Below are 12,234 nucleotides of genomic sequence, written 5' to 3' on the forward strand. Positions count from 1 at the left end.
GACGGGCGCACAGGGGCCCTGGAGGGGGCGCTCTTTAGGCTCGCCGGCCCGGGCTGTGCCTGCGGGCCGGGCCTGCTCCCAGAGACTGGGCTGTGGAGCCAGGACAGTCCAGCGGGTCTTTATTGCCGGGCGGCGGGCGGTCAGAGGTAGCTGACCACGTCGGTACAGACGAGGGGCCGGCGGCTGCGGCAGCTCGTGAGGGCGGCGAGGCGGGAGGCGTCCGTGGGCAGCTCGGGCTCGGCGCGCGGGGGGCATGACAGGCGCTTGCCGGCCACGGCTGCCCGGCGGGCCCTGGCCAGCTGGCGCCGCAGCTGCTCCGAGAGGCCCAGCAGGAACTGGGGGGGCCGCGCGCGGGCACGGGGAGCCCCGGCGCGGTCCCCCTCGCCCGCGGCCTCGGGCAGCTCCATCCAGTTGTGCACCAGGTCGGCGAAGCAGTTGTCCCCCAGCACCAGCGGCTGCCGGCTCCGGCCGCGGCTCAGCAGGGCCGCCGTCCAGTCCTCGGCCTCCAGGCCCCGCCAGTGCTCCAGGCAGGCGTCCGGGGTGGACTTGGGCCGCGGCCGGCGGGCGGGGGGCGCCCTGGGCACCGGGGCCCCGCCGGGCAGGGGGAGGCGCTGGCGGTGGGGGCGCCACGCGGGGGGCGCAGGGCGCCGGAGGGCGGGCGGCTCCTCCTCTCGCCAGGTGCTGCCCGACACCTCGGAGAAGCCCGAGTCCCAGTCCAGGGCGGGCTCCCGCGGGCCCTCCCCCGTCACCGCGCCCTCCTCCTCCTCGTCCTCCGCACCGCAGGCCGAGTCCTCTTCCAGGGCGTCCGAGGCCCTGAGCCGGGGCTGGGCCCCCGGGCCGGGCATCGGGGCTGTGTCCCGGCCACACGGCTGTGGAGGAAGAGAGGGCAGAGGTCGGAGGGGCAGTGCTGGCCCCCCCTCCCTGCCTGGCCAGGCCCATCCCAGAGCAGAGGGCCCAGGGCGGGCAGCAAGGCCTCCAGGAGCACAGGGCACACACGGGCGCTGGCACACGGGCTCCAGGCTCCCGGTGGCAGGCGGCAGGCTGCGGCACGCAGAGCTGGGCAAGTCAGCACCCGCCACCCACCGGGCAGGCGGGAGGCAGGGTTGCGGGGCAGGAATCGGGAAGTAGGTCCTGCTCGGGGCTGGGGGTTGGGGTGGAGCATCCGGTGCATTTGAGGGATCCAGCCCCCCAAGCCCGCAGAGCACCGGCCAGGCGGGTAGAGCGAGGAGGTGCAGGCAGACCTGGGAAGGGGTGCCCGCAGCAGCCCCAGCGCCTCTGGGTCCCTCAGTCCCCAGTTCGATCCCAAAGGAGCGTCTGTCCCACCCCCGCCCCCGCCGCCGGCAGCACGGCCAGCTGGGCCGCTGTTACTTGATGCCCCGCGCAGCTCCCAACCGTCCGAAACCCGACGCAGGCCATCTGGGCCACCGGGCCGCTCCGCCCCGTCCCGCTTGGGACGGGCCCTCGGAGCGGCCCCCCACCCGGCTGTCGGTCGGGCCGCCGGAGCCGCGCACCCCGCACGCGTCCCTGGGAGTCACCGCATCGAGCCTCACCAGTTCCCCGCGGGGCTGGCCCAGGAAGCTGTCAAGCCGAGCGCTGTGCATCCCGCGCCGGAGCCCCCGCCAGGCCTGCCGGGTCCCCTGCGAACTCCAGCCGGAGCGGCCGGGGGCACGGGGGCCGCGGGCCGGGGCGCCCTCGCCTCTGCCCAGACCGCCGCTCCGCGCTCCCGCCGCCGCCGCCGCCGGCGCTGCCCCAACATCTGGCGGCCTCGCCCCACCCCTGGCGCCGCAGCCAATGGGCGGGGCGGCCTGGGGAGGTCACGCCCCTGGGCGGGGCTGGCTGTGAGCGCCACGCCCACTGCGCGCCGGCTCCGGCGCCGGGGAGGGCGGGCCGCTGGGCCGGGCGGGCCGGCCGGGACTCCCCGCCGCCCGGGGCGGCTGAGCTCACCCCGGCTCGCTGCGAGGCCCAGAGCCGGTGGCTCCCCCGCGGCAGCCTCAGCTTCCCCATTTGCCCCAAGACGGAACTTGTGTTCCTCCCGCGGGGGCGCCCTCGTGCGGGCAGAGTGAGCTCCACCCCCGAACCCGCTCCCGGGCCGCGGGGACAATCCCTGGAAGTGATGGTGGAGCCCGGCCCCTGGAGGACTCAGCAGCCAGCAGGGGCCCTGACGGCTGCACCGGGGAGGACCCTCTCCCAGGGCCGGCCCCGCCCCTCCTGCCGCGTCCGGCCCGGCCTGGCCTTGGCCGCGCCGCCCTCTGGTGGGGAGCGCGGGGAACGGCGATTCCTGCGGCGACATCTGCATCCTCCCCCTATCCTTTCCCCCCTCCCCCCTTCCCCTCCTTCCCCCGCTTCAGACTGAGGGGTGCAGGGTCAGGGCGGCACTTGGGGGGGGGAACGGCAGCACCAGGGTTTCAGGCTGGGGTCAAGGATGCCGTCCAGCGGGAGACAGAGACCAGTCAGCAGCCAGGAAAAGTCTGCCGGAGAGGGGACGCAGAGGGTCTGAGGAGCCATGCAGGGAGAGGAAGAAGAGGGCCTTCCAGGCGGAGGGCCGGCCAGGGAAAGGCCCCGGGGGACAGGAGTGGACAGGCCTTCACACCAAGGAGGCCCGCGATGTGGGTGGAGGCCGTGGCTGGGGAGGACAGAGATCAGCGGCCTCAGGGACCCATCGGACTCTTTGTTCTTGGGGGGATGGAGCCCTGGGCGCGTCTGAGCAGGCAGTGCCCTGGGCTGGCTCCTGTTGGGGATCCCCACGGTTGGGGAGATCCCCGCTGTAACCAGAGCAGGGGCGCCTGCCCTCATCCAGCATGGGCGGGAGGGCCTGGGGCTCAGCGGGGCTGATGAGGAAAAGGGGTTCACGCTGGGGTATGATTCGAAGCTAATATGAGCAGGGAAAGAGAGCCTCAAGCATGTCTCCTGCGTGTCTGGCCTGCACGTCTGGTTGGGTGGGACTGTCATGAATCCATCCAGGAAAGACTGGAGAAGAGTGGGTTTGCCAGGAAAATCAAAGCACCGGCACCAATCCATGGAGGGGCGGGGCGGGTCAGCCCCAGGGGTGTGGCTCCGGAGCCTGGGAGGGAGGTCAGCACTGAAGCTTGGCTGGAGGCAGAGGGCGTGGATGGTGCTCAAGGCCAGGGGCCCCCATGTGACAGCGCCCGGAGCACCCTGCTGGGTGGAGGTAGGAAGATGAAACAGAACAAATGGACAATTCTTTAAAAAAAAAAATAAATTTATTTCAGAGAGAGAGAAACAACAATTATGAGAGAGAATCATCAGCTGCCTCCTACACACCCCACACTGGGAATGGAGTTTGTAACCCCAGGATATGCCCTGACTGGGAATCAAACCGGGACCTCCTGGTTCCTAGGTGGATGCTCAACCACTGAGCACACAGGCTGGGCCACATGGGCAATTCTTAAAGGTACAGCCCAGTGAATATTAAAACCTGTAGACACGTGTATATCCGTCACCCAGATCAGGATGTAAGACACCTCCCGCTCCGGAAGGCTCTCCCTGCTCCTCTGGGTACCCCCAGGACGCCGCCGTTTGACCTCTGTCACAGGGCTTCCTTTGGTGACAGGTAAGCAGCTTCTGGGGGATGGTGTTGGTGGCTGGGCTCCGATTTTGTAGGCCAGGAACCTTCTTGGGGGGTGGCAGCTGGAGTTCAGACTCCACGGTTAGCCCGCCGTGGGCCCGTGTTCCTGGGCACCGTCCTGCCCGTCTCCGCGGACTGCCTGACCCAGACTTCCTGAGCTGCTTCCGCGTCTTCTCCCCGCTCCCACCTCCAGGTTGCGGTAACGAACGGAGGAAATCCAATGAGAACACGGGGTTTTACCGGCCCCTGGACGCCTGTCTGGAGTCTAGAGCTCGGTCAGGAAGGGGTGCGGGTGGGGAGGTGGGTGGGGGAGTGGGTGGCGGGCGGGGCTACCACCTGGGAGGCCCGGGAGGCCCGCCCACCCAGTGTGTTTGAGCAACTCGCCTGGCAACAGGTGGGCTGGCAAAGGCAGCGGGCTTTGCTGTCCCTCCGCTGTCCCGGTCTGCCCGCTCCCTGCCCGGCATCAGCTGGCGCTATGGCGCCGGTCAGGCCCCTGGCCATTCTTCTTGCTCTGGCTGTGTCTGGTGAGGAGCTGGTGGGTGGGGAGCCCCGCTCTCCCCCTTCCACACCCTCCACCGTGGAGGCCTGACCTTCTCAGAGAAGCTGCCTGGAGGGGAGGGGAGGGGAGGGGAGGGGAGGGCCGGGGCTGAACTCCGACCCCCTTTCCTGCCTTGGCTTCTTCCTCAGCCAAGTCCTCACCCCAATCTGCGACATGAGCTGACTGAGGGCCGGGTGTGGGGGCAGAGGGTAGCGCTGTGCTCCTGGGCGGGGTTCCAGGTACGGGGGGGGGGGGGGGGGCTTTCGGCATGACCGCCTCTCCCTCCCAGACCTCCACGGCCTGCCCTGGTTCGTCAATGTCTCCGAGAGCCAGGGGCCTGGCGCCCGCCTCTGGTCTTTCTCCTTCAACTGCTCCTCCGGCACGCCCTCGCTGAAGCTGCTCCGGGTGCAGCCGCCCAGCCCCTTCTTCAACCCGCCCAGCCTGGCCCCGTGGCAGGGGCTCTATGTGGGGCAGGTAGGTCCCGGGGCAGCCGGGAGCAGGGGAGAAAGGGCGGACCTGCAGTCACAGAGCCAGAGGTGGTGCCGGGCCTTAGGGACCGGCTCCTAGCAACGCTCCGATGGCGCGTCATATCGTGGATGATTCACACTCGACCCTCTGGCGGCTGCTGGCACCCGCTAGAAGGGCTGATGGCCCATGAATGGGGCCGAGAGGAGTGTCAGCGGAGACCGGGGAGGAGAGGGTGTTGGGGAGGTCCCGGGGGAGGAAGCCCAGCCCCCAGCAGGCCCCCTCCCCTCACAGCTGACCTTGAGCAGCTCCGCCCGGCTGGACGCCCTGGCCGTGAACCACTATGAGCTGCAGCTGCAGGTGGCCTGCGGCAGCGAGGTGATCGAGGGGCCCCTCTCCGTGGACGTGCAGCGGGACCCTGACCGCGCCCAGTGTACTGGCCGGTTTGCCAGCCCAGGTGAGGCCGGGGCGGCAGGCAGGGCGGCAGGCAGGGCGGGCGGGCGGGCCTCAGCACAGCCTCCCTGGTCTCCCCGGGCAGCCGGCGAAGTCATCCAGGTGCCGGAGACGGTCGCCCCGGGGGCTCGGCTCTACACCCTGCTCCCCGGCCTGGAGCTCCAGGGAGCGCAGGTGAGCCAGCAGGCGGCAGCCTGTGCGTGTGCATGTGTGTGTGCGTGCGTGTGTTTGTGTGTGTGCGTGTTGGGGGGGCAGCGTGTGTGTTGGGGGGTGGCAGCGTGTGCGTGTGTGTGTGTGTGTGTGTGTGTGTGTTGGGGAGCAGGTGGGGGGGTGCAGAATGGAGGCGGCTCGGGAAGCCCCTGCCTGGCCGGGAACGGCCTGCAGAGGGAGCCTTCTGCGCGCAGCTGCGTCTCTGCAGGGCACACGCTATGAGAGCGCCCTGACCATGGCTGTGGCCACGGGAACCTCTCAGGGCTGAGCTCCTCAGCTCTCTGTGCTCTGAATTCCCCACGAAAATCCTGTATCACTGTGTAACGTGAAAATACAAGTGCAGTTCACACACACACACACAGTGAACGGCTTAGACACAGGATTAGGGCCAGGGCCACGGGGCCAGGCTAGGGTAAGCCGGTGTCAGGGCCCTGGGAGGGCTGGGTGTGGGCTGCTGGGGATTTGACAGGGGTGCCTGGGGCACTGGGCGGGGGACCCCAGCATCTCTGTCGGCTCAGGCGAACATCACCAGCGCCCAGGACCCGCCATACTTCCCGGGACCTTTCTCCATCAGCGGGCAGGGCTGGCTGCAGGCGCCCGCCCAGGGCCTCCGAGGCCAGGCCCCGAAGGTGAGCGCGGCTCGGGAACAGGGGCCGCCCAGGGACCGGGCCACGGCGGGCAGAGCCGCCCCTCCTGGAGACGTGCCTGCTCTCGGCCTCTCCCAGCCCAGGCTGCACCCGCACCCGCACCCGCACCCGCACCGGCCCCCGTGGCCCCGGGGTGGCCGTCCCCGCCGCTGCCTGGGCGGGCGCCAGCTCTGCCTTCCAGAAGGAGCTGGGGTCCTGGCTCTGGGATCCAGGGTGCCTCGAGGAGAAGGGAGTGCTCAGAGCTCACACAGGGAGGGCCGTGTGGGTGCGGCGGCCAGTGCCCTTGAGGGAGATCGGGAAGTTCCTTCTTTAAAACTCCTGGGCCTTAGGGACTGGCTCTTACCGTCATATTGTGACTGACTCAGACACGACCCTCTGGGGGCTGCTGGCACCCCGATAGAAGGGCTAATGGCCCACCAACGGGGCTGAGAGGGAGGTGTCAGCGGGGAGCCCGTCTGGGAGGAGAGGGTGTCGGGGAGAGGGTGTTGGGGAGGGGGTGTGGGGAGGGGGTGTGGGGAGGGGGTGTGGGGAGGGGGTGTGGGGAGGGGGTGTGGGGAGGGGGTGTGGGGAGGGGGTGTCGGGGAGGGGGTGTGGGGAGGGGGTGTGGGGGAGGGGGTGTGGGGAGGGGGTGTGGGGAGGGGGTGTGGGGAGGGGGTGTGGGGAGGGGGTGTGGGGAGGGGGTGTGGGGAGGGGGTGTGGGGAGGGGGTGTGGGGAGGGGGTGTGGGGAGGGGGTGTGGGGAGGGGGTGTGGGGAGGGGGTGTGGGGAGGGGGTGTGGGGAGGGGGTGTGGGGAGGGGGTGTGGGGAGGGGGTGTGGGGAGGGGGTGTGGGGAGGGGGTGTGGGGAGGGGGTGTGGGGAGGGGGTGTGGGGAGGGGGTGTGGGGAGGGGGTGTGGGGAGGGGGTGTGGGGAGGGGGTGTGGGGGAGGGGGTGTGGGGGAGGGGGTGTGGGGAGGGGGTGTGGGGAGGGGGTGTGGGGAGGGGGTGTGGGGAGGGGGTGTCGGGGAGGGGGTGTCGGGGAGGGGGTGTGGGGAGGGGGTGTGGGGAGGGGGTGTGGGGAGGGTGTTGGGGAGGGGGTGTTGGGGAGGGTGTCGGGGAGGGGGTGTTGGGGAGGGTGTTGGGGAGGGGGTGTTGGGGCTCCTTGCGGAGGTCGGGGTCTGCCTCCTGGAGAAGCGCCCGGTTCCCTCCGGTGTGTGTGCCCGCAGCTCTTCGGGCTCCAGGTAATGCTGTCCTGGGGGCGAGGCCGCCGCTGCCGCGGGGTGCTGGCCGTGAGAGTCCTGCCGGCGCCCGCCAGCCAGCTCTCCTTCCCGTGAGGCTCCCGGCGGCGGCGCAGGGGAGGGGGCTGCTGTGGGCTCAGCTGGGGGGGGCGGTCCCTGCAGAGGGGCTGGGCTGCTGGGGGGGGCAGTGCCCGCGGAGGGCCTGGGCTGCTGGGGGGGGCGGTCCCCGCAGAGGGGCTGGGCTGCTGGGGGGGGCGGTCCCCGCGGAGGGCCTGGGCTGCTGGGGGGGGCGGTCCCCGCAGAGGGGCTGGGCTGCTGGGGGGGGCGGTCCCCGCAGAGGGCCTGGGCTGCCTGGGGGGGGGGGGCGGGCAGGACCCCAGGAGCCGCCTGTGCCTTAGGGCGCGGAGCCTGAGCGTCTCGGTCCCGGAGGACCTGGCCCCCGGGAGCGTGGTGGCGCGGGTCCGGGCGCGGGGCGAGGACGTGCGCTACGAGCTGCTGGCGCCGGCGCGCGGCCCGCGCTTCTCCATCGGACGCGGTGAGGGGCGCGGGGTGGGGGTACGGGCTGCTCTGCGGGTGGTTCGGGGTGTCCGCACCGAGGACGGGCTGGAGCCGCGGCGGGAACTGGGGCCCGGGCCGCGTTGGGGGAGAGCCTGGGAGCCGGCTCAGCGCGCTCCGGGGGCCGGGCCGGGACCCACCGAGCCCTGAGGCCCCCTCCCCGCCCAGCCGACGGCGTGGTGCGGGCCTCGGCGCCCCTGGCCGCGGCGGTCACCACGCTGCAGGTGCGGGCCTTCGAGCGGCTGCGGCCGGGGCCCAGCGTCCAGCTCAACCTCACCGTGAACGTGACCCCGGTCAACCGCTGGCCCCCGCGCTGCCTCCCGGCGCTGCTGCTGTGAGTTCCCGCCCGCCTCGGCCCGGGGGTGCCGGCCCAGCCCCGCCCGGCCGGACCGCCCTGCGCTCTGCCCCCAGGACTCAGGTCCCCGAGACCGCGCCCGTGGGCACCCCGCTGGGCACCTTCACCTGCGAGGACCCCGACTCCCCGGGCTCCCCCCTCCGCTACCAGCTGCGGGCCCGCCGCCCCCGGGACCTGGCCAGCCTGCGCCTGCGCGACCGGGTTCTGGAGGTGCCTGGTGCCTCCCGCAGGGCGCTTGGGGAGGGGGGGCGAGGGTCTGGGAGAGCCAGCGGGGTGAAGGACCTGGGAGCCTCCAGGGGTCGGAGGGCATGTGGGTGCCCCCAGGCTGCCCAGGGTGCTCCAGCGCTCACAGCGGGCCCTCCACCCCTCCCGGCAGGTGAACGCCACCCTGGACTGTGACGTGCCCGGGGCCTGCTTTCAGCTCGCCGCCTCCCTCCTGGTGCTGGACGGCGGCCAGCCCCCCATGAGCAGTGAGCGGCCAGCAGGCTGGGCGGCCCGGGCCTCTCTCAGGACAGGGTCCTCCTCCTCTCTCCGAACTGGAGGGCTGTGTGTCTCCGTTTCCTATGGGGTGGGGGGGCAGATCTCCTCTCTTAGCTGTTCCCTCCCACCAGCCGCACCCCCCAAGGGCAGGGACCATCTCCCCCAGCCCTTCCCCGGCCGGCGCCCTGACCGCTCTGGCCTCCAGCTGAGGTGCCAGTGCTGGTGACGGTGACACCGGTCAACGAGTTCTCGCCGGCCTGTGCCCCTCGGACGTTCCGGGTCCGTGAGGACGCAGGGCCCCGCACCCTGCTGGGCTCCGTGGTGGCCTCGGACATGGACTACCCGCACGCCGGCATGGAGTTCCACTCCCCCGGCGGGCCTGCCCCCTTCGCAGTGGACCGGCTCAGCGGTACCTCCATGGCGGCGGCGGGGGCTGGGTGCGGGGTGGGTGCGGGGGGCTGGGTGCGGGGTGGAGGCGGGGTGGGCTGTGGGCTGAGCCACGGGCGCGGCCATCCCTCCAGGGGAGGTCCGCCTGCTGGGGCCGCTGGACTACGAGCAGCAGAGGCTGCACCAGCTCCCCGTGCTGGTGATGGACCGCCGCCAAGGCCCGGGCCCCGCGCAGCCGCGCTCCGGCTCCTGCACCGTCGCCGTGGAGGTGGAGGTGAGCGGCCGAGGCCTCGGAGAGGACGGAGGGTTCAGACGGCCCTCTGGCTCTCCGGGTTCTCCTCCGTGCCTCAGTTTCTCCCATTGGCTGGCTGGGGGGAGGGGGCTCGTGCGGAAAGCTCTGTGGCCTGCCGCCCAGACCCAGGCTCTGGCTGTGGCGGCGGAGCGGCTGAGGGTGGCCTGGGGCCTGCGGGGGACGGTGACCCGGCCGCCTGCCTGCAGGATGTGAACGAGCACGCCCCCGAGTGCGAGCCCCCGTTCCAGGAGCTCGCCGTCCACGCGTCCCCGGGCAGCAGCACGGAGGTGGCCAGGCTGTCATGTCGGGTCCCACAGGAGCCACAGCGCCTCGCCTTCTCCTACAGCCTCGTGGGAGGTGCGGCCGGGCCCCGGGGGGTGGGGGAGGAGCAGGCCAGGTCGGCCATGGTCCCCTCCTCCTGCTGCTGCTCTCAGGGACCGGCCGGGGCCGCTTCCGCCTGCAAGGAGCCGCCCTGCTGCACCAGGACCCCCCGTCGGGGTCGCCGCCCCCAGCGCAGCCCCGGACCTTCGAGCTCCTGATCCGGGTGGCCGACGCGGGCCCCTCTGCCCCCCACCTCAGCACCACGGCCACCGTCCTGGTGCACCTGGTCCCCCTGAGGGCCAGCACCGCCGCCACCAGCACCAGCGGCGCCACCGTGAGGGGCCCCGGGCCGCGCGGGTGGGAGGGGCTCCTGGGGGTGAGGAGACCCAGTCTTCCGGGCGGAGCCTGGGGGCAGGCATTCCAGAGGGAGCCGCTGCGTGCCCAGAGCAGTCCCAGAGCGAACCCCCTCAGTGCCCAGAGCGAACCCCCTCAGTGCCCAGAGCGAACCCCCCTCAGTGCCCAGAGGGAACCCCCTCAGTGCCCAGAGCGAACCCCCTCAGTGCCCAGAGCGAACCCCCCTCAGTGCCCAGAGCGAACCCCCCTCAGTGCCCAGAGCGAACCCCCCTCAGTGCCCAGAGGGAACCCCCCTCAGTGCCCAGAGCGAACCCCCTCAGTGCCCAGAGCGAACCCCCCTCAGTGCCCAGAGCAGTCCCAGAGCGAACCCCCTCAGTGCCCAGAGGGAACCCCCCTCAGTGCCCAGAGGGAACCCCCCTCAGTGCCCAGAGCGAACCCCCCTCAGTGCCCAGAGCGAACCCCCCTCAGTGCCCAGAGCGAACCCCCCTCAGTGCCCAGAGGGAACCCCCTCAGTGCCCAGAGCGAACCCCCTCAGTGCCCAGAGCGAACCCCCTCAGTGCCCAGAGCGAACCCCCCTCAGTGCCCAGAGGGAACCCCCCTCAGTGCCCAGAGCGAACCCCCTCAGTGCCCAGAGCGAACCCCCTCAGTGCCCAGAGCAGTCCCAGAGCGAACCCAGGGTGTGGGTGCCATGCCCCGAGGGGCTCGGAGGCGGTGCCCGGGGCGTCGGGCAGGGCAGGAGGAGGCTGTGCCCGTTTCAGGTGCCTGTGGCGGCGGTGACACCCCGGCTGGTGACCCTCACGGAGCCTTTCTGGCGGCCGGAGCCCTGGTTTGTGGTGGTGCTGACGGTGACCGGCGCCCTGCTCCTGGCCCTGGGCTGGCTCCTCTGCCGGCACCTCCGGGGGTAGGGGCTCCCTGCCTCCCCCAGCCCATGCAGGGCCCGCCTGTGAGGGGCGGCTGCAGCCAAGATTCAATTACAAAGCCCTGGGACCGCAGACAGGCTGACAGTCAGGGAGCTGCCCTCCCTCCAGAGGGCGCAGTCAGAGGCACAGAGGCTGGGAAGGACGCTGTCTCCAGGGCTGGCAGCGCCCAGGTGTGGCAGGGGGTGGGCACGGAGGCAGCCCGGGCTTGGCCTCCCAGTGTGCGGTGCCTGGGGCATTGACCCTACTCCTACCCCCGCCCTCCACGGGCAGCGATGTGGATGCGGTAGACAGGCCCCGGCTCTCCCCGGCGCCAAGGGGAGGTGGATGGTGCCGGCGCTCGGGCTGGCCGGCCTGCGCCCTCATGCCCGGCCCTTCCTCCTGGCATCTTCGGTGGGCCCAAGGGCTATGGGCACCGAGCAAACCAGCCCCGGCGCTGCTGCTAACGAGGTCAGCCTCCCGCACACCGCGCTGCCTGCAAGGCGGTCCCCAGCTAGGCTGAGGCCCCGAGCCTCAACCTGCGGTCCTGCTCTCCCTTCGCCCCAGTATCCAGGGCACCGAGGGGTCCTCGGAGGGGTTCATGGAGGCGCCCAGGATGGGGACACCCAGGATGGAGACGCCCGAGGCACCCAGCAGCATCAGGAGCCTGGTATGTCAGCCTCTGCGCGGGGCACAGGCTGCTGGAGCCCTCCCGCCAGCCCTGCCCTGCCCTGTGGGTGGCTACCCAGGGCGGGTGGGGACGCAGGAAGGCAGGCACTGACCCTGGGACAGGCTCCCTCAGTGCCTCTTGTTCCCACAGCGACATTTCGATGGCAGAGCCCAGGACCCGCGTGAGCCCCCTCTTCCCAAGCCAGCCCCTCCCGGACCCCTTTCTCTCGTTCCCCAGCTCCCACCCACGCTTTCCCTGAATGGGGTCTGCTCTCCCCCCACTCACCTCACAGCCAGCGTTTGTCCAACACCCGGGGGGCCGGGCATAGTGGACTCAGAGCTGGTCTGGCCCCACCCACGGGGGCAGGGAGGGACGGTGGAGAGAGGAGGGCGCCATGGTCACCAGGGAACGCTGGCAGAGTCCCCTGGCCCTGGCTCAGCGGAGCAACTGTCCGGTTTCGGGGAATCCAGGATGCGGCCTGTGCATTTGAGCTGGACCTCAGAGGATTTTCTGAGGAAGGAGGGGTGGGGGACAGGGGGGAGATGGAGCGGAAGGGGGCTTTCCCCCGAGCCCCGGGTGGGGGGAGGGAGCCATTCTGCCAGCGCCAGCAGCGTCTCCTCTCTCTGACCCTCTGCGCGCAGGGACAGGCAGGGACTACCTGTTCGACCCGCGCACGGGCGCCTGGCGCTGGCTCTGAGCCACGGAGCTGCCTCACGGCTGCGTGGGAATCTCTGCACGTGGCCCTGGGCTGCGCTTCCAAGTTGACTCAATAATAAACAAAATTACCAACAGCAGAGTCCCAGCCTTGTCA

General features: G+C 71.5%; 2 protein-coding genes across 2 annotated transcripts; one reads left to right on the plus strand and one right to left on the minus strand.

Moving 5' to 3' along the window:
- Positions 1-13: 13 nt before the first annotated feature.
- Positions 14-1,764, minus strand: INKA1 (inka box actin regulator 1). Its single transcript, XM_084902416.1, has 2 exons — positions 1,551-1,764; positions 14-869 (listed from the first exon to the last, which is right to left on the minus strand). Exons 1-2 carry the CDS (start codon positions 1,599-1,601, stop codon positions 141-143), a joined length of 780 nt encoding a protein of 259 aa, XP_084758542.1. The 5' UTR covers positions 1,602-1,764; the 3' UTR covers positions 14-140.
- A 2,297-nt stretch (positions 1,765-4,061) lies between these two features.
- Positions 4,062-12,203, plus strand: CDHR4 (cadherin related family member 4; the record flags this gene model as incomplete). Its single annotated transcript, XM_084903281.1, has 19 exons — positions 4,062-4,066; positions 4,364-4,598; positions 4,884-5,046; positions 5,128-5,216; positions 5,771-5,881; positions 7,102-7,205; positions 7,512-7,648; positions 7,711-8,002; positions 8,080-8,233; positions 8,400-8,493; positions 8,709-8,912; positions 9,025-9,164; positions 9,389-9,539; positions 9,617-9,837; positions 10,616-10,758; positions 10,871-11,224; positions 11,321-11,423; positions 11,574-11,604; positions 12,065-12,203. The coding sequence occupies 19 exons, from the start codon at positions 4,062-4,064 to the stop codon at positions 12,118-12,120; spliced, it is 2,787 nt and encodes a 928-aa protein (XP_084759407.1). The 3' UTR covers positions 12,121-12,203.
- Between the last annotated feature and the right edge of the window lie 31 nt (positions 12,204-12,234).

Source organism: Pipistrellus hanaki (assembly GCF_964339955.1).
Source record: "Pipistrellus hanaki genome assembly, chromosome: 13".
Lineage (NCBI taxonomy): Eukaryota > Metazoa > Chordata > Mammalia > Chiroptera > Vespertilionidae > Pipistrellus > Pipistrellus hanaki.